This window comes from Drosophila montana, unplaced genomic scaffold (assembly GCF_035044405.1).
Source record: "Drosophila montana isolate Dmon_TW-CO22-7 unplaced genomic scaffold, ASM3504440v1 contig_3200_1, whole genome shotgun sequence".
NCBI lineage: Eukaryota > Metazoa > Arthropoda > Insecta > Diptera > Drosophilidae > Drosophila > Drosophila montana.
In genome coordinates this window covers 6,452,882-6,475,903 of record NW_026998080.1, presented here as the reverse complement: position 1 = coordinate 6,475,903, position 23,022 = coordinate 6,452,882, and the positions used below count along the sequence as shown (strand labels likewise).

General features: G+C 40.6%; 3 protein-coding genes across 5 annotated transcripts in view; all 3 read right to left on the bottom strand.

Annotated features, from left to right (window-relative positions):
- The window catches only part of apt (apontic), a 45,704-nt gene extending 26,122 nt beyond the window's left edge, over positions 1 to 19,582 (bottom strand). For 2 of the 3 annotated variants that reach the window (XM_064687781.1, XM_064687780.1), the window contains exon 1: positions 18,694 to 19,582. Coding sequence is in view for 2 of the 3 variants with exons in the window: in XM_064687780.1 (XP_064543850.1) it covers positions 18,694 to 18,708 (15 nt within the window). In the remaining variant the exon portion in view is untranslated. Of the gene's footprint in view, positions 1 to 15,626; positions 15,905 to 18,693 lie in introns of those variants that run through there. The other variant, XM_064687782.1, reaches the window with a different exon arrangement.
- Pi3K59F (phosphatidylinositol 3-kinase 59F) lies at positions 18,756 to 23,016 on the bottom strand. Its single transcript, XM_064687778.1, has 7 exons — positions 22,867 to 23,016; positions 22,181 to 22,802; positions 22,023 to 22,118; positions 21,877 to 21,962; positions 20,947 to 21,821; positions 20,614 to 20,887; positions 18,756 to 20,553 (listed from the first exon to the last, which is right to left on the bottom strand). Exons 1-7 carry the CDS (start codon positions 22,935 to 22,937, stop codon positions 19,746 to 19,748), a joined length of 2,832 nt encoding a protein of 943 aa, XP_064543848.1. The 5' UTR covers positions 22,938 to 23,016; the 3' UTR covers positions 18,756 to 19,745.
- Positions 18,950 to 19,579, bottom strand: LOC135432524 (uncharacterized). Its single transcript, XM_064688247.1, has one exon. The coding sequence runs from the start codon at positions 19,577 to 19,579 to the stop codon at positions 18,950 to 18,952; it is 630 nt and encodes a 209-aa protein (XP_064544317.1).
- Positions 23,017 to 23,022: the final 6 nt, after the last annotated feature.

Here is a 23,022-nt window from a genome sequence, read left to right as displayed (position 1 = left end):
CCTTACAATTCGCCATGCTGCTGTCGCTGTCGCTGCCGCTGCCTCTGTCGCTGCGTTTGGACGACAGCGACGACGACGTCGCAACTAACACACAAAGCTACCAAACCAAAAAAAAAAGGCAGTTAAGTTAAAATGTACTTAGAGTTTAAGCGTAACCCCGAAATCCCGACCGAACCCAAACGAGATTGTGTGTTTTAAGCGTTTTAGTTGCCCGCTTGCACACCCCTTGCTGCCGGCAGCTGCGGCTGCGACGGCGACTGCGACAGCAGCAGCGCAGCCAACGTTGCTGCTCAACTTTGGCAGCAGCAGCAACAACAACAACATGCCAGTCAGTCAGTCAGTCAGCCATCTTGTGCGGCGTTATTAAATTTTATACAAATACTAAAAATGAAATCAAAATTTTCTTATTACAATGACTATTTTCTCTTGAACAGCTGTGCGCCCGAGCAGGGACCGACAATGAGTACGGTTGCGTTTCTCAGTTTGTCTTGGTGGATTTGCTTGCTGGATTGGGTTGGGTTGGGCTCGAGTTGGAGGGGTTCTTGAGTCGTATTTAAACCCCCCACCCCACCCCCCACTCACTGCCTGCCTGCCTGCTCTGTAAGTATGTTTGCCGAGTCGAATGAATTGTACTTATGGCCATACTTATCGACTGCATTGTAAGGGATCCCAAGTTTTTTGGGTGTTGGCCCTAAAAATTGTTGCCTGCTGGTTGCCATTTGCCTTTTGTGGGCGCAAACGGGGCTGTGGGTAGTGGGCGGGTTGGAAGTCCTGCAAATATTTTGTGCATTCGCAAAGAGCTATTCACACAATTTCAATGCAGCCGTAGAAAATTGCCATAAATTCAATTATAAATTTTTTAATTGTTATACGCTTCTTTGGTAGACTGAACACTTTCTATGAGTTCCTGCCACTTCCTGCTGCCGTGCTGCTGCTGTTGCAATCAAAACAACTAAATAAATGAATTTTCCATTAAGATAGATTCTACCTGTTTTAGATAAGCAACTCGCGCACACAATCTACTCAATCCGGCAGACTACCTGCAAGACATACTTAAAATTTAAATTAAACATCGCACGCAAAAGGTAGACAACAACAAAAAACGCTGTGCCTAAACAAATTCTGATAAGCACTGTGCAGATAGGACCGCCAGGACAAGTGATGAATAATACCAATCACGTACCCGAGCTCGGCTGTCCAGGCCAGGCTAGGCCACCTTCATACCACCTAATCAAAGGAACATTGTAAACTAAGCCAAGACAAGACAAGACAAACGAATTCCAAAGGATCACCAGACGAGTTCGTCAAAAAGAATCAGAGAAGGAAACATATAACTACAGACTTATCGACTAGGCCATACCCTTTAGTTGGGCCAGGATGTCAATTGAAGTAGACTATATTCAGTCAATATAAATGTACTCAGGATAGATCACTAAGTATCCAGTTTAAATTTTGCTTATAAGAATAAGAAGTTGTAGTATTTTAATTCTGCGAGCTTTTAAAAAGGAGATTTTGAGGTTATGAGCAAACAAATCGCGACACGTTACGTAACGTTACGTAAACAATTGCAAGTCTCCAAAATAGTTACTTTTTCTTGATGCAATTTACTTTTCTATAATCTGGAAAACTTACGCCAAATAATCGTAACTCTGCCAAGCTTATGCTTCATTAAGTTTTTGGTATTGTTTTAATATTATGTTTAGCTGTAATAGATTACGTAACACACGTTACGTGACGCCTTTTTCGTTAAGAGTTTTGATTTATATATGTTGGATCTCAAATTATCTGATCTAATAACTATGTTCCTGATCATGGTATTGCTGTTTTTTTATCATGTATTACATCTATAGAGAATTTGGGATTTGAGAAGATGGAAGATTTACATAGATCTGTTTTCTAAAGGACGTAAAGAGAAATATTTTTGGGATATGCGAAGATAGTTTACATACTTCATTTAGATAAAAAGTAAGACGTAAAGAGAAATAATTTTGAGATTTAGCTCATTGCTAGTCCTGTTCATGGATAGTTTTTCATAGTGTAATATAGTACACAGTTTCTTTTATAAATCAGCATACCCTATTTACAGGGTATGCAACAGCTTAGTGCTGTGTCCGGTCGTATGGAAAATGCGTAATCTCACACCAACGCAGCCAAGACAAGAACAACAAATTAAGTGCCAATGCAATGCACACGTACACACACACACACACACACGCACACACGCACACAAACACACCTAGGTATACAAATATCAATCTCTATATAGGGTCTATCTATGAACATGTTTCATGCGCATGCGCAAAGGCTGACAAGAAGCGAACGAAACTCGAAGACTGCCGGACAATTAGTTCAGACAGGCTTCCATCTCGTTTTGGTCTTGTGTTAAAAGGTCACCGGTTGCGGCTAAGAGTATACTATGCCAGGGCATGTCAGGGCCCTGTCTCGGTCGGTCTCTGACTCGGTCTCCGTCTCGGTCTCGGTCTCGGTCCCGGCCCTGTTCTTTGATAGCGTTGATCTATTGTGCGCGCATTGCTTTTTACATTTTATACGCATGTGTCTCTCGCTCTCGCTCTCTCTTTCTATATTTCTTTTCTTCATCTTTTTAGTGCCCAACGACTAGGTTCGTCAAAATGATTGATTTGTAGGTGATGAATTACAACAACAGCAGCCGTACCAAGTCTAAGGCTGGCTTAGTTAAGAGCCTACATATCTTTTATGTGTATAAATGTGTGTATTTCTGTGTGTGCGTGTGTGTGCATTTGTGAAAGGTACGACATAGTGAGGATTAAATACGAAATTCCATTTAAAAATCTTTCATTGTTCGCTTATTGCTCTTTTTTTTTTTTAGGGGTGCAGCAGCTTATATGAGTTTGTATAGAATTTTTACAGATAAACTGATATCGAAGCTGGAAAATTAATTATCATAGTAGAGAATAGAACGGACGAACAGCCAACATTCAAAGTCAGTTGTCTGCATTTTGAAGGGTGGATTTATTGCCACTTAGTAGGTACATACTGTACAGAGAACACACAAAAACACTCTGGTGACAAACCATATGAAAAGTGTGTGAAAAAAGTCAATCAAACAACAGATATATCTGATGTGTAGATCCCTAAACTTATCACATAAAACTCTATATGTTCTGAGCTTAAGGATATTGGTATATAAGATATGATAGCTAAAAGCTAGACATGGTTCGCAAAGGATCACAAATATTCCAAAAAATACCTGTTATTTCTAAACAAGGATCCAAAAAGTAAAGATCCCTATCTGTGTATAGCTGTATTAGCTGTAATATTACTCATGTTAACAACCGATATTTATAAAAGTCAGTCAACGCGAAGCTAGATTGAAAAATAACTAAATAAACGCTTTTTGAAATAAAGAAACCAATTGAAAGATCTAAATTCAGCCTAATATGTATACCAATTTTGATGTAAGTCATTTCTATAATCTTCGAGTTAAGCTGAGAAAGCCCAGTCTCAAAATTAATTTCTATCGATATTATAGAAATGGGAGAATGGGACTTATACACAAATATATAAAAATCTCTATTAAAATATCAAATTCTTGTAGTTTTTGAAATGAAATAAAATATATACAAAATTTTATGTATGTAGCTCCTATAATCTTTGAGTAAGGCTTAAAGCTTAATTCTCAAAATCAACATTTATCAATATTATGATGATGGAAGAAAAGATCGATTAAAAATTATATAAGAGTATATATTTCCATATTAAAATTTCTAGCTTCTAGCTTTCTTTGTAGCTTTCGTGATGGAAGCGTTCACATAGACAAACATGACTAGATCAACTTAGCTGCTCGTCCCGCTCAGGAATGCACTTAATGGAAGCTGCTTCCTTCTGCTTGTGACATACTTGAGCTCAAGAGGAATATACCCAAGTATACCCTCCAGTGCATAGTTATATAACAATTATTTATTTAAAATTGTCAAGCTTAAGCGTCAAAATACAGCCAGATATGCTTAAACATTTATTTATATATTTGCTGACATCATCAATGCATGTGATCTAAGTATAGCGCAAGCAGTTTCCAGAGAATTTAGTTTAGTTTAGGGGAAAGACAAATTTGGAGCGTATATTTTCAATTGAACTGAGGAGCTGACTAATTCGCCAGCTGTTGGGCGCAAGAATTTACAAAATAGAAAAAAAACAAAAGCGAAAAGAAACAAATGTCAAACCAAAGTAACGCCATCTAAATTACATTTTTCTATTATTTTCTTGTTGTTGTCTTTTTAATGATGTTCCCAGCGTTGTGAATTCGTGCGCAACAACTCAATCTGCCAATATGATAATTTGCTTATAGCATGCATGAAACGCCCATTTTGCAGGCAACTCCCAAAGCTATTCGCACATCCTTTGCAGCACTTTAATGTGGCCATCATATTAATGGAAGATTGAAGCAACCCCCGAGCAACCACCGAGCAGGGGAACAGGTCGAGGGTGTGCCCTGCAACAGATTCTAGCAATCAGTAGTTAACCTATATAGAAGTATTGTTCATTAAACTAGAGAGCGGGACTTGAGATCAGAGAGATTTCTGCCATATTGCCATAAAATGCGCAAAAGAGAATCAGCAACAACAACAGCAACAAAATATGTATACATATAATAAAAATTGAAGACAATAAAACCGAATCGCATCTATGAAACAATACGCCAGGCACACACACACACACAAAAGGGCCCCGGTGTCCCTTGCTTCAGTTTTCCTGCCCCTGCAACGTTCTATCCAAAAATTTATTTGAATTCAAATTCAAACTCGGGAGTTCGGCTAATGGCTGCGTAATCAAAAACTTGCTCATTAATATTATTTTTGCTGCTGCTGTCGCATTGTTCAAGGCACACAGTATTTGTAGCCGTATCTGTATCTGTGTTTATATATCTGTATCTGTGTCTCTGTGTATGCGTATATTTTGATTATTGCTCTGGCTATCCCTCGGCTAAAGCACAAAGTTCCCCCTTTTATTTTATATATTTGTTTTTTTTTTTGGTGCGTCGCAGTTGACGTTACGTATGCGATATCTCAGGGTAAAGATCTAGAGGCCGGCCTCGACTTGCGACTCCCTGCCGCCACCCTCTGTCATTTTGCCACTAAAAGTATCTTTGTGCGTTTTTCTAAAATGTAAATACATTTGCCTAACTTTAGAGCGCGGTCTCTGCGATTTTGAAATCGTCGCTCAATCAGCGCGACGCTCGGTAAAAAGGCCTCGCCGCCACACAAAGGGAAAATTCAAATACGCGACGCTTTCAACAGTTTCGGGATTTGAATTTCAAATATGTACAGTTGCCGTTAATCTAGATACGGATGCCGTACACATATTTGACTTGACATACTCTCTATGACGCCTTTTCATAACTTAAGCCCGCCCCTCCCCTACCCCCGGCCGAACAGAACACCCTCACCCCCACACGCCTGGCTCTGCTACCCCTGACAAGCTGGCTAAACAATGCAAAAGTCTGTGCAGCTTTGAAAACCGAATCGAGTTTTAGTTTTCGAGACGTTTTAATTTGTTTACAAATACGAGGGTTCTTTGTATTATATACAAGTTAGCTTTACGAGTTTGGTTTAATATATGTACATATAACTAGTGGATATTACCCGGCCTTGCCCGGGCCTGGTTTTTTGCTGCCAATGACTTTTCCACACATTTTCCACCAATTCAAATCCACGTCTCTAGTTATATTTTACATACAAAAGAAGCAAAAGTTGCAATTAACAATTTTCGCCCATTTTAGACCCGTGAGGACTGAAAACGAAAGAAAACCTCAAATAAATTATCACAAAGATCTTTGAAAAAAGAGTTTGAATCGGATAGGCTTTTGGGTGGTCAACAAAAATCTTGCATAATACCGGATTCCACCAATTTTCCACATTTGCGAGTGGAAGTTAAGGGAACAACTATAAGAAATTTAGCTGCCCAGCGATTACGATGAGGCATTAATAAGAATCAGTTTGTCTGTCTTGAGTGACCTTTGTATAAATATTTTTGTTATAGAAGGATATAGGATTAACGGGCTTAAGTCAAATACCAGAGTTCGTTAAAATTACAGTACCTATTTTCCAATTTTATATTAAAAGGATTGTATATATCATTATATAATATATATAATATAATATCCTTTAATTTCAGTTATTATCTGATCGCTTCTGTATTTTAAAATCATTAGCAAACTTCACTTACAAATAGCCCGAATAAATACGACCCTTTTTGATGAAAGCTTAAGACATTTTTTCCTAGACAGGAGGCTCAAACTCAGGACATGGTTAGTTAATTTTTAAGAATTTTCAGATTAAAAATAAAACGTTAGGATAAACCTTTTCCTTTTAAAAATATGTAAAGAATATATGAATGTGTGAATTTTTACAACAACTCACAAATAACAAACGAATCCACAAATATCTTCAATATTTGCAGTTTACTATTAATTTTGCAATTCTTCTTTTAATTGTAAAGTTTTGCAACTTTATGAACAGTCCTCGCAGCGCGCCACACTTGAGACTTAAGCACTTTCCAGGGGGGTTGCATTATTAGTTGGTAAACTTTTCAACAATCTCGACATTGAGGGTGGCTGAATAGATTTAAACCGAGCACAGACTGAAGCCGAGCCACCTGTTTTTAGTGCAAGGCGGCTCTGGTGAAATTCGATCTGTTAACGTGACAGGAATCTGAAACTGAAGTAATCCGCAGAGTACAAAAGATGAATGCGTTGAGTTTTGCATCTATTGGTCTTGGGAAAAGCGTATAGAACGCAGCTGCTCAAAGGAAAATCTCGGTGTGCAATTCGCCAAAAAGAGAAGAAAACGAAACAGAAAAGAAAAACCAAAAACCAGCTCCTAAACATAGATACACACACAGGCACACAGACGCAGATACAGCTGCAGCCAGAGCCACAGATACAGATACAAAAGGCATTTAGTTATTTCTAAAAATTGTATTCATTTGTTTACGCTGAGCGCTTAGCCTAAGCAGCCGGAGACACATGAAGCAGCCGGGCAAAACATTTTGCCATAGGCATACAGAGTATAAAATATGGTTCCGTTTGGTTCCATTCTATATGAGGTTCCATATACAAACTGGCATTAGCCGCTGTTATTATGTGCGCCCCTTTTCAAAAGAGGAAACCATTAAAAAAAGGATAACGTGTTCTCTGGCATTGTCTAGCTTGTAGCTAAGTAAGTGTGCGTGTGTGTGTGTGTGTGTTTGCAGAAGACGCAAAAATGTTTACGGGCAACTTGATGACGTAGCAGCTGTAATTTCAGGTAGTCAAGGATTCGTTTTAGTCGAAATTGTTTTGCGTGCTGCCTATGAAATGAAGTTTTTATTTGATTTGCCGTTTCTCTCGATTTATGGCGTTGTTCGAATATTTCATACGACTTTGGCAACAGGGTTTTTAATTGCAATGTCACTTGATATGCCTTTGTCTCGCTCTCGCTCTCTCTCTCTCTCTCTCTCTCTCTCTCTCGGTTTATTCATATCTCAATGGAAATCGCCACAGCGGAAGTCTGCCTAATGCAACATTCTGTTGAGTGACAGTTCGAAAGTATCTAACAAAAAACTCAAATAGATTAAAGATTTTAATGGTATCTCTACGGGTGACAGTTGCACGATAAGGAAACGTAGATACATTCAAAGCCAAGGGGTTGTATTACACTATGAAAGAGGATCTGTGTCAATGATTACGAAAAATCGATCAATATTTACGCCAGCTTGCATTAAGCCCGGAAAAACTATATTAAATTATGTATTATTATTTCTGTACAGCTATTTCCAGGACCTCATGCTCCTATCATGAGCAGATCTCCAATTGACAAACGTCTTTTGCTTCCTCTAAAGCTTAAACTGGTTGAGAATTATAAGCGCCAAGCAACGCACAACAGCAAAGCGTGCATACAATTAAAGGCATTAGCTAGATTGAGATTTTCACTTACGCTTTAGATAAAGCCCACACAAGAAAATCTTTAAAAACATATGAAAGCTTTCACTTGTAGACAACTTGCCACGCTTTAAGTGAACTTAATTGTATTGAATGCATACAATTATTATCTGCATCCAATCGGCATTTACATGTTGCAATTTGCTGCGGCTGCTGCTGCTGCTTATGCGTTCAACATGTGTCACCAAGGCAGCCGCAACCGATGTGGCCAACTGTTGAGGTCTTGTTTGTTGTTGTTCCTGTTGTTTTGGTTGTTGTTATTCTTATCATCATCGTCAGGGGCAGCAGCAGCAGCAGCATCAGGCAGCAGGGCAATGTTGTTGTGACATGCCACACAACACCTAAATGGCCTCAGATACTGCTGGCCCCGTTGCCCGTCTGCGTTGCCGTGCCCGTTACCGGTTAGCCACGTAAGCCTCTCCATTATGTTGCATATTTAGTGGCATTTAGCTTACGTTTTCATGTGTTGTTGTTTTTGCCTGTCCTGACCTATGACAGCAGCGTCTGTCTCCGTCCTGTTCCCGGACCTGACGAGCCGGCCGAGCCGTGCACATGATGCCAAATGTATAATGCGTGCGTGTGCGTGTGTGTGTGTACACAGAGTAAAGCGAATGCCAAAACAAAGTGAACAGCAAGAGAGCAACAGCAACAACAACAACAAACAGACTGTCGGCTGGTCTGTCCTTTGCTCGGGCTGCTGCCTGCGTTCTCTTTTCACTTTCTCACCTTGGCGGCAGCCCACAGTTGCGCTCCCAGCATGTGTTGTGGGACTCGCTCTTTGCCTCTGCCTCTGCCGCTGCTCGCAGTCGCTGCCACTGCCGCTGCCTCGCTCGCATAGCGGCGACTGCGGCTGTTGTCCTTTTGCAAGCAGCGGCGCGTGTCGATGTATGCGCGTGAGTGTGTTTGTGTATGTGTGTGAACGCGCGTTGCGTTGCGTGTGTGCCCTTCAACAGGTGTCGGTCGTCTGGTGCGGCACATGTGGCATGTGTCAGTATCGTTGTTTTGACTGCGTGTCCTTGCCTCTCCATTCATGCGTTCCATTCAATGTGGCAGAGGCTGACGCGCTGCCACAGACACGATAAAAACTCAATCAGAGCTTTTACTTTTGCAGGCACAATCTCGATTGATGGTGTGAGAGAGACAGATAGGTAGGTAGAGAGCTTCATTAAACTTTTTGGGAGCACAACAAAAGCATTCATTCGTCTCACTCAAATTACGCAAAATTCGTTTGTGACGACAGCAATTCAAAGTTGAATTTATAAAAGCCAATGGAAAAGCACCAAAGAAAGCAACAACAACAATTAAAATCAAAATGGGCGCAAGAATAATGGAAAAAGTAACTGCTCAACAAGTCAGGCAACTTTTAGACTCTATGTGCACACACACACACAGCCGCACTTAAATACATTTGTACATATGTATGTACGTGCATACATATATATACATACACATTTACATATTAAGTAACGTTGGGAGTGCGACGAAAGAATCGGAGAAGTGAAGCGAGAGAGCAAAGACAAATTGTTTTCAAACGTCGTAATCAAGAAATGATTTCTTAAAATATTCGTCTACTTTTTGAATTCAGATTATTACAACAACAACAACAGCAACTACAACAATAGCAACTGAAGCAACAACAATGACGACAGTTGCTGGCATTTTACAAATACATTCACAGTTTACATAAAACAGCGCAAAGGGGATGCAAAATACTTGCTGCTAGAGATGGACGCGTGTCACAAAGTTTTGGCGCACGTATACTAATTTTCGTGATTGTTTATTTCATGTTTACAATTATCAGAGGTAAGCCTGATCTTATAGAATTTAATTAAAATATTACTTTAGTCGCTTGAAAATTAGAGATCCTTAATGATTATAATTTGCAAAAAGTTATAGCTTCGGTAATAACCATTTTTCCATTGACAAAAATGATGAAAAATTGATGAAATTAGCATGAATTAATCACCTTAAACAATTAACATATTATTAAAGTTCTATGCTAGGAACTTTATATGAGGATCTTACAATACATTGTAAGGTTTATGTGGGTTAGAAAAGTGGACTAGCTGAATTTACTATTGTATGCCGATCGCCACATCTTAAATTGGCGAAAATTGGAAACATCCTGCCTTCAAGGATGCAACACGCGTCCATCTCTAAGTTGTTACTTTGCCATAGTTCGTTTGATGAAATCACAGACTATGAAAAGGAGTTGAACTGATTCTATTTATTTCAGTCTAAGAATGCGCCTTTATATGTATGTGTGTGTGTATGTATGTGTGTGTGCGACTTTTTGTCTGTTCAACAAATTCACAACCTTCGGCGGCACAAAGTACAGTTGTTGCAACCAACCACAATAGATACTTGAACCAAATTGAGGCGTCGCATTGTGTTTAGATAGCTCGATGCGAGCGACGCAACTCTAATGGAAATTAATAGAATAGTATACAGAGAAAATATATAAAAATAAAAAAAAAATATATGTATAAATTTATGATTTGATTACATGCGCTCAAGTGTCGCCCCGTTCGCATCTCTCAGATACATTTGCTAATGGCTTTTGTTTATTTGACGAAAGGGCAGCTGCTGCCTGTGGATCGTAGCTCGGATCGGATTGATTGGTGTTATATGCCACTATGCCCCCTCCAACTGCGCCCCTCGCCCCATTGCCACGCCCCTGGTGCCCCGCTGCGTCTACTCAAAAGTCTTAAGGCGCACTTGAAGCGGCAACAAATTGTCACATTTCAATGACTCTTCAATATGCTCCATTTTTATGCGCGTATTAATACTTTTTGCCTTGCCCCGTCTTGTCGCCCGCCGCCCTTCATTGCCGCATCTGGGGCAGCGTGTTCGATTTCAGAACTCACAAAAAGTACAAGATATACAAAAAGTAAAGCCAACAACAGCACTCATTTAATTGGGCTGCTCAAGCTTGAAAAACCAATGCAATCAATGAATATGATACGAATTATATTTTGGAGATTTTTCTTTCATAACATGTTGCACTCATTTCTTATCCAATTGTGTAAAAAAAATCCATAAATATCAATATAGTCTGAGTAAAAGGGACATATTCCGACATTAAGCAATACATATCAAACAGTCAGCGCTTAAACGATTTGAGAATTATAAGGGCTCAATATGTAGAATGAAGAAAATGTAGTCCATATTTATGAAATTGACTGCCATATTTGAGGGAATCCAGCTTGAAGGCTTGATATTCAGTCAAAGATGGGGAATATGTGTTGTTTAAGGTTAGTTCAGCTTTGGAGAGATAAAAAATAAATCTGTAAGCTTTACAAAGGTTATAACCTTAGCTTAAATAAGAGTACGGCAGTTGTTCGCTTCGATTCCAAGCATGATTCTTACTAATGAAATACCTAATTTCAGAAAGTTTTCTTTAAGCAATTAATACAAGATTATTGAGTAAAAAGTACTATATTTTACACACATGTTTCTTGTTAACAAAATTCATAATCTCTTGAAGCTTTTTTCAAAGAATTAATGAAATATTATTGATCATTAAATATTATATTTTCATTCTAATGATTTCTATAGGCCAACGCTTCGGTTCCCAAAATGATTAATATTTGCAAAATTCATGAATGTAGAATATTCTTTAAGCAATTATTGAAATATTATTGAGTATAAAGTATTATATTATAGTTCTAAAGTTTTCTACAGGCAAATTTCAAACGATTCCGATTTCCTCAAATTATAATTACCAAACGAGCACTTTACAAGATATATCAAGATATCTTCTTAGTGTTGAACGTGATTGGCTTTCTCAGAAATATATTTGTGGAGAGAAGACACGAAACATTAAAAATTCTAATCACGTAAAGTTGATTATATACAGCTCTTAAAGCTACTAAGATCAATGGTATATATAGTGTATACAAAAACAGCTGAGAAGAAACGCTGATAAACTAATTATACGAAAATAAGATCTATAACAATTTTATGTAAATGTAGAGTAAGCAAAATCATTAGCTAGATTTATGCCGTGGGCGGGATGAAGAATGGGGCGGCATTTACTTGATACCGGCGACAATAAACAATAGACTCTAAGGACGACTGGCAGTTGGAGTAAGGGGCGTGACAAACGCCCCTTTCAACCCTGCCCTTGATTGAGCCATGTGCCAAAGAAACTTGGCACCAAATGGGGTCAAGGGGTGAGAGTGCGGTTAAGAGTTGTAAATAGTTGCGCATTGGCGAATGATTTTTTAGCTTAACAAATATATGAAAAAGTAGCAGCAACAAATACACTAAACAAATTATCAAACTTGTGCCCCGAACTGGGGTGGAGCCAAACTGTGTGATAGTGTGTGTGTGTGTTTACTTACAAATATGAATGTATGTATGTGTGTGTGTATATACATCGTATAACGTATGTGCTAACTGGTTTTTAAAGTAAACAGCGCTTAAATTAGCGAATAAAAATGTATTATTAATGCGAAAACATGTTTATAAGAGCATATACACAGACACACTCACACACAGCTACAGATACACATACACACAGAACGGAACGGAACGTGTAAAAGAAGAGAAGCGATGCGAGCGAGAACGAGAAAAAGCGCTTTTAATTGTTGTTGCTTTTTTTTTAAATAAATAAGAACAAACAAGCAGTCGCTATATGGCGACGTCTATAACTAAAGGCGGGGCTAAGCGATCAACTGAAAGTCGCAACAAGTAAGAAGGCGCTAGTCGGGTGTGTCCGACTGCAAGATACCCTATGCTCAGAAAGATGTTGAGGGTAGAAAGTTACAAGCTTTCTTCCACGCAGACATGCGGCCGTGCTTCTTCTATCTATACTATATATAATGTATTCCTGATCAACTTCGGTGCTTACAGTCCGATCTTTATGAAATTTAAAGAGTTTAAATCTGACATACAAGAGGGTGCATATACCAAAGTCTAAGGCTCTACCTTGATAGCTTTGGTGGACACGGGGTACGAGGTATCTAAAAAGTGACATATTTCGGATCTGGGTATTATATACGAGGGTATACATACTCCGAGATTATCTATGCCCGTTACAGATAGAAGAGCATCTAGGAATATACATATATGCTATATGGGATCGGAGATGGTTTCTTTGGCCTGTTACAAGCATGTGCAACAAACAATTATACCCCCTTTGGGTTCAGGGTATTAAATAACAGCACACACAAAAGTCCCATTTACTTATCTTAAATGAAATTAATAAATTAGAATTGAGAATTGAAATTTCAATTGCGGCAAATAAAACTTGGCAAACGATAAATGTGGATTATGTGAATGGGTTGTGTGTATGTGAGTGTGCGATAAAGGTTTTTATTTATTTATTTTTTAATGGCTATATAATCACGTAGCAAAAGACGGGGGAGCAAAAAAAATATATACACACGTCAACATATACATATATGTATATATATTTATATAAGTATACCCTGTATAGATCGTATATTAGGCGAAACGCAAACCTGCGACTGCTCCAAAAACAAAATATAAAACAAAAACAAGTTTTGGGGAGAGCTTAATTTTAATTTCATGTGACGCACATAACATTTGCCTATACAGGCAGGCACGTAGAGCCACACAAAAGTATCTAACAGATACCAAAAGCTCAAAGCCCCTAATAACCCAGCTGAACTTTAAGGCATGAGTTAAGGCAATTATTTGGACGGATATGTTATAAAGAAAGGCTTCGTCTTAGGTTTGGAGCCAGAAAATGTAGCCTTGTATAAACCTAAACACTTTTTTGGGAATCGAATAATTTCATATCAAATTTGTTATCCACTTTTTCTTTGATTTCCTATTCAACCAGCAGAATCTTTGAGCATATAAGGAATTGGATTGTTATATATTTAACAAGAAAAGTTATAATTAACACAATCAGAAGAATTTTCGATAGATTTGATGAGCTTTTTGCTGTGGAAAAGCGCGTTTCAAGAAAAGCAGCCCCAGGAACCCATGCAAAGTTTGCTGCTTTTTTCATGCATTTGGTACTACACATATATATATATTGATCTTACTTTTAAGATCAACAGTATCAAGTGAGATAGTTATTGTTTCAGCGCTTGGTAGTTTTTAGCTAGCATCTTTCCTCCATAAACTAGCATCTTTTCCCCGTTAACACGTGAAATTCTCAACAATTTTTCACGCCCAAATATTTTAGCTGGGTACGCTTTGGACTTGTAGGTACTACAGAAATACCTGAGGCGGCCACAAGTTGCGCATACTTAACGCACTCAAGTGACAATAATTGAATTCATTATGGGCAAAAAACGATTGTGACAATAGCGAACCAGTTGGATAGTTGGTTATTAGCTGATATGCTGGCTAGAGGATTAACAATGGCGGGTTAATTAACCTGATGGTTACGTTGGCCTTGGGTTACCAGCAACCGGCAATTGACGACAAGAGCGAGAGAAAGAACAAGATATGGTTACGGCTCCGGCTACGGGTTTTAGCTATTATTCGGCATAGTTTAAGTTCTGCTACCATTTTTATTTTGGTTACGTGTGCGTTTTACTTATGAGTTAAATCCCCCTCCACCAGCCCCCCCCCCCCCTTCTCTCTCGTTGACAAGAGATTTTGTAGTGGGGCCATAAAATGTTGTTATATTGACATGATCTTCGCGTAAGTTGTTGCCCGCTTCGAACGCGTCTTGCAAAAATCTTTATCAACCACATTCGCGGCGCAGGGTCAACAAACCCCCTCGACGGGCACCGTGTGCCTGACTGCCTGACTGTCGGCCTGCCTGGTTTGGTTTATCAGATAATGTGACCAAATACAACAGAGACTATGACTACATTGATGGCAGCGTGTGACTCAAGACCCATAAAACTTGAACGCTGACTTAACGGTAATATTGCCACTATAAAGCTATTCCAAGACTCTGATTTGTGAGACTTAGATTTGGCAAATGCCTTAAGAGAATACGAATAAAGAATATATAAGAGAATACGCGGATTTTTTATGGTATGTCTTTAGAATGTTAAGCGTTTTCGTAATGCTACTCTTATAATTATCAAGTATTTTAAAACACTCAATATTAACATAATAATTCTAATATTTTGACTATTTCCTCTCTTATGCTTTCTCTTCCTCCCTATTTCTATTTTCTTGAATCTACCCAGCCATTTAAACCCACAGATGTATAATTCCAATAATATTTTACTCATATTTACTTTAATCTTTGTTTAAGATATCTTTTTAAATTTATATCGATCCTCTTTTCGATCCTTTTTTATACCCAAGTTCCTATCAACCTTTTGACTTTCTTTCTGTTCGTCGCTCTTGATCTCCGATATTAAATGAACATATTTATTCATTTATTTATAAACCAAAGTAATTATAATTCATATTTCAAATGCTGTAGGCAAAGGAACTTAAGATAAAATCTTAAATTCACATAGCATACTTTTAAGAGTACAAATAAACAAAATAATCTTAGGGCAATAATAAACAATGATTTAAACAGAACTTTGGGAAGAATATATATGTTTTAGATAATAACTTTAAAAAAGTTAGTATGTCTCAAGTCTTAGATAATTAACTAGAGCTCCGTAAAAAATGAACTAAATTTAATGAAAAGTCTTAAGCATTCATCTTTTGAAATTAGCCAACACTAGGAAATTCTATTTTAGTTATTAAACATGGTTTCTCAACACAAACTCACCATGTAAACAAATATTCGCTAGAAGAACTTCAGCCTGCAATTATATAGCCGTTTGTTGCACGTTTATTTCAAATATCGAAATGTTGCACCAACTGGATGCATTTGTGAAACAAGTCAAATAGAATATTTCCAAAGAGCCGAGAACGCATCGCAGATAACAAACGGAACGTCAGAACACAACAGAACGGAGCTTCGAGTCGAAATAGAGCAATAAAAATAAACAAACACGTGCGAAATGCGCACACCGAAAGAACCCACCGGCTAGTGGTGGGATGGAGAACTAAAAGAAAATTGCGCGCTAGGACAACCTAACCAGAGGCGGCCAAAACTGCACTGAATGCGCCAGAACTGGCCCCGGCTCCCGACTCCGAGCACCAGACGAAGACGGGCGAAAGGGGGACGTTGACGTAGACACGGACAGAGACCGAAACAGAAACAGAGATTCTGATACCGAGCGCTAAAGAGAGAGCGAGCAGCGGCAGAGGCAGCGGCAGCGGCATCGGAATCATCGGAGCACCGAGCGATTCGCATACATAAATAATAAATATTCACTTACATATCTATAACAAAATGGAAAAAACAAATAACTGTAAAAAACAAAAAAAAAACAAAAAAAAAAAACAAAAATACTAAAACATAAAGCGAAGCAACCGAAAACTTGGCTAAACAAAGTGCATAAACAAAAGTCGAGCTGCGGCTTTTGCTTTTCTCTTTGCTTTTTCTTTTCCTTTTTCTTTGCTTGTTTTCTTATTTATTTTAAGTTTTTGTTTTTGTACTTGCTTTTTTTGCATTTGAAGAAAATTTGCTGACAATTACAATAGAATTTTTGTTTTTATTTTCGTTTGTTCTGTGCTTTATTTAGTTCTCGTTTCACGCTTAACTGTTGCAACGCCAGCCGGAGACGTAGCGGGAGCCGAGTCCGATCCGGGACGCAACAGTAGCAGCAACGGCGAGCAACGGCAAGCGGGACGCTGCAGCTGACGGCGGCATACGGGTCTTATTTCAATTTACAACCAAGTGACGAAGTATCACAATTCAATGTTTAAAGTTTTTATCACGTTGTGGACGCCAGCGACACACATACAAACAAATAAGAACGCTGCAAATTCACTTAAGCTCAACGGCAAAATACCCTGCAGCAAGCCCAAAAGGAAATGAACAAAACCAAACGGGTTGACATATCCCTAAGCTGGCCGATCCCAGTCTTAAAGAATAAAGGAAGATTTCTTAAATATCCTTTACTTAACAGCTTAACAATACAAAAACCTAGAACTCCATTTCCCATTCAACAGAGGTATCTCTGTAAACAATACATCCTATTTTTTCAAAATTACAGGGTGTTACTAGCAAATGGAGCGTCTAGCGGTTTGGGTGCTTGCATTGGGGCATATGCAAAAAACGTCGCATATGCATCTGTATGTGTATGTGTGTATGTGTGTCTGTTTGCGAGCAGCACTGGGCTGACACAGTATGGTTAATATGGCGCGACAGTCGCTCCGTTGGGTCGATCGCTTAGTCAGCCCGCTCCGGCACTAACTATTTAGTAAGCAACTGAAATAGTAGCACCCGTGTTAGTATCAGTTCATGAAATAGCAAACAACAACCAAAATAAAAAAAACGGCGCACACCATATTAGCACACATATACAAATATCAGTATGTCAGTAAAATTACTTAGATGTAGCCACATAAGTTGCATTTGAACACGAGTATGACTATGAGTGAGAGTGTGTGTGTGTGTGACTCCGAGAATGGGCATGCAAGAAGCAGAGAACAACGTCAGCGTAAACTGATTACCCCCCTCGATCTATGGAGCTGCATAAGCGGCACGTACACAACGTTCGCTTTTGATTGGTTGTTTTTTATTTTTGGGTTGTTTATGGGAACCTTCGGCACGGGAGTTTGGTTTACAACGTCACATTTTGAATCGAGTCTTTTCGCGGACAATAACTGCAAAACTAAAGGGTGATACATACCCAGACCAGTGTAGTTTGTGTAATGTGGTAAATAGGAAATCATAGCTAGGCTTTGAATTACAATTGCACAAAAATGAGTTGATGGCTTCTTGTTGATTAAAAAGCTGACTGCACCATGTATTATCGAAGCTTGTCTGTGATCGATAACTTTGATGGGGTGTCACTTTTTATGTCAAGTGGCAACTCCCACGATCGAACATCGCTGACGTCACAAGAGGATGCATGAACAGATTATAACTTGCACTTTCTAACAACTCTTTCATCTGCCTCTAAGCAAATGTTTTATTTATCAATATGTACTGAGCATAGGTCTGTCCTACACTTACATTAAGCTGCACGTAACGATAATTTGTTGTTAAACAAACAAGCATATTTACATTCATACCTATCATACAAATTCAGACACAACGCACACGCATACCTTCACAGTATGCCAAAAAAAAAATAAAGAAAGAAAAAAAGTACAAACATGCATACCTACATACACGACTATAAATTTTTGCATGAAAATGAACACGTGCTGCTCCAATAAGGAGTGCTAGAGCGAGAGAGGTTGCCTGCAGGCACAGCCGGCTAGCAGCACATGTAGAGCGGGGAGGGCAAGCGCGCGCTATGCTTGCATTCCAAGCACAACAATAACAAAAGGCAACGTGAGAGCTACGTCTGCTTTGCGGCTGACTCATGGCTCGCAATGCAATTGTGTTTGCCGCTCTTTAAAACTAAGAGAGAGACTGGGATATGGAGAAAGAGACAGAGAGGTTAAACAATAAGAGCGGGCAGACCAAGTTTGCTAGCTGAGCACCATTTGGACGCCAGCTAAGTTGTGGGGGCGGGATGCGAATTTGCGGTGTCTGCAGCTGCAGAGCATCGCGTTGTTTGGCCTGAAACTTTAGTAGCCCCGGCTAACTTTTAGCAACAACTTTTGATATGAGTACCTGCCACTAACTAAGCACAATTCTATACACGCACATTTGTCAAAAAGTTGGCGCACGAAAACAGCACGCATAGAAACTGAACTATGAAAATTAGAAAACTTTGCAGACAGAAATTTCTAGGAAACCGCACTCGAATAAAACAAACGACTACACTTACCGCACCGCTTGCCATTTAGTCTTAGTACACAGTTGTAGTTGTTGTAAGAAAAGTTTTGCGAATCACGACACACTGTAATTTTTCCAAAACGCTAAATATTTTGCGCACACCAAAAACTCTAAACAAAATAGAATACAATAACAGCGCATAGCCAAAGGTTTCAAAACAGCTGTAAATTTGGGCGCGCAATTGGACAGGGCTGTTATGGCAAACAGCTGATCTGAATTTTTATCGATGGCGCAAATATCGAAACGTTTCAAACGCTGGACTTGCTACGAATAACATTTTCCAAATATGATGGCTTCCTTTCTGCGTTCTTGGTCAGAACGCTGGCGGAGAGCAGTTGATACCAACGAAAACGGCTAACGTAATGCTCAACGTCCTTGCTTATAAAGTATAATTTAAGTCGACGTTTGCTGCGCTTCACATCGTCAGAAAAATGATCACTTTCAGGGCAAAGGAGAATATCCAGCGCAAAGGTGCAATGCAGATAATAGATGGCAACAGCATACAAGCTCAAAATGGCATTTCTATTGCAGCAGATTATGTAGCCGTCCTTTTCCTCCTCGAGATCTTTGAGAAACGGCAGCAGCTTATCATGCTGCACCAGATACATGTGCGCATAGACGGAAGCTAGATACAACGTGCCTAACATTCCGCTGGTTAGGGCCTCAACCCGCATGGTAAGCCGGTCAGCGAAAAAAGTTCCGACCAAGCTGAGAATGCCAATGATGACCCCGCTTCCAAATGTGGCGCACGGTAAAAAGATGTGCGGAATTTCTTGCTCTTTAAAACCTTTGAAATGCACATAGCCAGAAATGGAGCTTATCAAGAGCTCCAAAATCTTGAAAAGCACCCACACGGGTTTCTTGGAGCGCTTGTGCATTGTGCATACCAGTAACAAAGAGGCTGCTTAATATATACACACGTCACAATAATATATTTATATATATAATACACCTGAATGTAGGTATGTGCTTTACCTACTGCGTTTAGATTAAAATACACTTACCTAAAAAGTTAAATTACATAAGAGCAGCATTTACTGGCATTTACTTGCGCCAGTATTGCGTGATACGATGTATCTGCTCGACCAGCGCCGGCATCACAGCTGTTATGGATATGTCCAGCAGGCTCTGCAAATGCTGAACCGCCTCCTCGTCGGACAGGCCCAGTTGTAGATTCTCCTCAACCTTCTTGACGGCCTTGTCCGGCTCCAGAGCGATATCGGGCACTGTGGCATCCACCATCAGCGAGAACAGATTCAGCATGACATTGGCATGCCGACGTAAATGCAAATACGCCGTATAGCACTGTTTACGGAATTCGTGATAATGGTCCGAGCTGACACCGCCCATTGCCTCAACCATTTCCTTGCTCAGCTTCATGGGTGGGGGCATAGGCTTCGGATCGCGTCCTAGTATGTACCCGAAATCAATATGGAACAGCTTGCCAGTGCTCGTCAACAGTAGATTGTCCAAATGCCGATCACCCACTCCTAGTAGATATGTGATCACACAGTAGCCCGCACAGCTTTTGATGTAGGTGTCCATCACTTCGGCGGATATGCCGTAGGGGCCGTTCTCGCAGGGATTATGCCGCTTGAAAAAGTTAAGTATATTGCCCTCCCGAGCCAGCACCTCCGCCACGGTGCAAGAGTCGATGTATTGAAGGAACCCGTGCTTGGAGCTGGTCGCTAACACCTTGTACGGTGTCAGTTTGAGATCAAGATTCTCCCGTCGCAGCAGTTTGTCCATTAGCGTAATCATTTGGAGTATGAGCTGATCCTGTCGCAGGTCATCGCCATGCTTGAAAATGGCCACATACTCGTGCTTTGCAATGGATGTGACAAAAGTGAGCCTGTAACCGAATAAAGATTATTTTTGGTTGGCAATTTATGCAGCGATCCAATACACTTACTTGGCTGGCATGAGGGCGCTCTTGAAGAGCGACGTGCGCTGTGGTATTATTTTGGTTATATAGATCTCCGGATCCAGGGGGAATGGTATGGGCTCAAAGTTGGTAAAGTTCACCTTGAACATGGTCTGCTCGGCCAGCAGCTTTTGGAACTTTTCCGTTTTCTTGTTGCGATTGCCCGGCTCCTTGGCCACTAGCTTAACCAACTTGACCAGCTCGTCAATGAAGCACTGCTGCTTGCGCAGATTGTAGGAAATGCCGCGCAAATGAAAATCACCTGCGGGTGTGAGAAATGTGAATAACAAAGCCGAAATGTTGGACAGCAAATCTACGCACCGTCGTAAAGCTCCTTGAGGAATATATTGAGGACCATGGCATACATGTCGTGCGTCCGCTGATCCTGTTTATGCACCGAAGCCACATCCTCCACCTCGATGGATAAGTACCAGTACAAATAGTTGGCCAGCGTGGCGTTCTTACAAGCGCGCTGTATTAGGAATTGGCACAGATTGGGAGCCCCAGTCTGGCCCAGCACCGGTGTATGCGAGTTGGACTGGGTGGGCAGCGAGGCGCCGCTTGTATCGGCAGCATCAGCGCGTTCCATCCTAAGTGCTGGAGTGCTGGCCCTGATGGCCGGCGCACTCGCACTGCTCGCCATGGTAGATTTCTCAACCTTAACGGCGGCCAGTGCAGCACGCTGATTGGCGGGTATAACCGAGGCATGCAGGGCGCTGCTCGCAGTGCTCAAATCGGATATGCTGCTCTGGTCTAGCAGAGAGTCGTTCTCGTCCAGCAGCGAGCGCACCACGTCGCGTTCCGGCTCGGGTATGTTGAACTTGTGCAGCTGTATTATGATGCGGAGATCCTCATATTTGAGAGCCTGCACGAGTTGCAGCAAGTACAGCAGGAGATCCTCGTCGGGTGCCTGTGCCAGACGACTTATAGCATATTTACGCACCTCCGGGTGTGTGAATGTTGGACTGAGCAGCTCCAGTGCATCCTCCACATCCATGGGTGCCCAATTGGCGAGCATCCACAGCGCTTGGTTTACCTCCTCGTTCAGTTTCCAATTGATGCATTTTAGAAACTTTGTGAGCGCCTTTTTATGCGATGACAAATAGAAACGGAACTTCCAAACTAAGTCCTGCTCCTCGTTGCTCAGCACATAAGTCGGCGGATAGCACACTATTTTGTGCAATTGATCCCGAATACTGCAAGTATATACCATTAGATTTAGCTTGCTTTTAGAGTTAACTAAATACGTACATAGTTGTCGGTTTGGCTTCCCGATCCGAAATGCCAGAGCGCTCCGAACGTGCCAAACGATGATGTTTGCGCTCCACCAGATTCTCCTGCACAAAGAAAAAGCAGATAAAGTAAAGGCATATAGTAATTGCTTTAGATATACTCACCATTTGAATTTCCGAGTCCGGGACAAGAACCAGCTTGGGTTTGGCTGGCAATTTATACTTGTTATCCACTTCTGGTTCAAAATAGACAACTGAATACTGTGAAATAGTTCAAGACGTGAGCATAATTTAAACATACAGCAAGTTTTCGGTCCACTTACGTTGTACATGTCGTCCACGATGATGGTGGGGAACTCAATCATGAGAAACATATAGTCGGACATGCGTTTCTCGCGCTCGTTAATCACCTCGATTTCACGGAATGTCAAACGATCCAGCCAATCGACCTTCTGCACCTGACCGTTGCGATGCTTTTTGGCCAGCTTGCCAAGTCGCTGCATCTGCGATTTGGAGGATTCCTTGCCCTTGCCAGGGGTTTTGCTAGGAAAGCTGCCATCGCCCTCTACGCCTAACCAGACACGCAAATCGTACATGCCCTGGCGGAACATGCCGTCCTTGCCAAACATGGAGATTGCCGTGCCGCCAATGACAGTAGTTTGGCCAGCTCCTGAGCAGTCGAGTATGGTCAGCACCAGCATGGCGCTGCGTGGTAAATCCGAGAATAGCAATGGCAACGTCACCCACTCGTTCCAGCTCCAGCGTTTGCCGAAGGACTTGTACGAATTGTGCACGGGCAAGCAATAGGGGCGTCCATCGTTGTAAACCTGCAGACGCACTTGGAACGAGGGGTACTCCTCGGAATAGAGGCCCGAGAAGCGGAGTATGGGATCATCGAGCAGTTTCTCATAATCTGGCTGGCGTTTCTTGCCCTCAAGGGTGCCGCTGCGGAAAAACAAAAACAAAAACTTAGTAGGCGTCTTAGCTGTTACAGTACACTTGTACTTACACTTTGATTTGGACACGTTCGTGCAGCGAGGAACTGTGTATATAGCGAAAATGATCATCGGGCTGGTCCATTGTGTCTATTTTTTATACACAAGCAGCTGCTTGCTGACGAACTTATCGGCAATCAGCTGCGCAAATTGTAGCTGTTATCGCTATC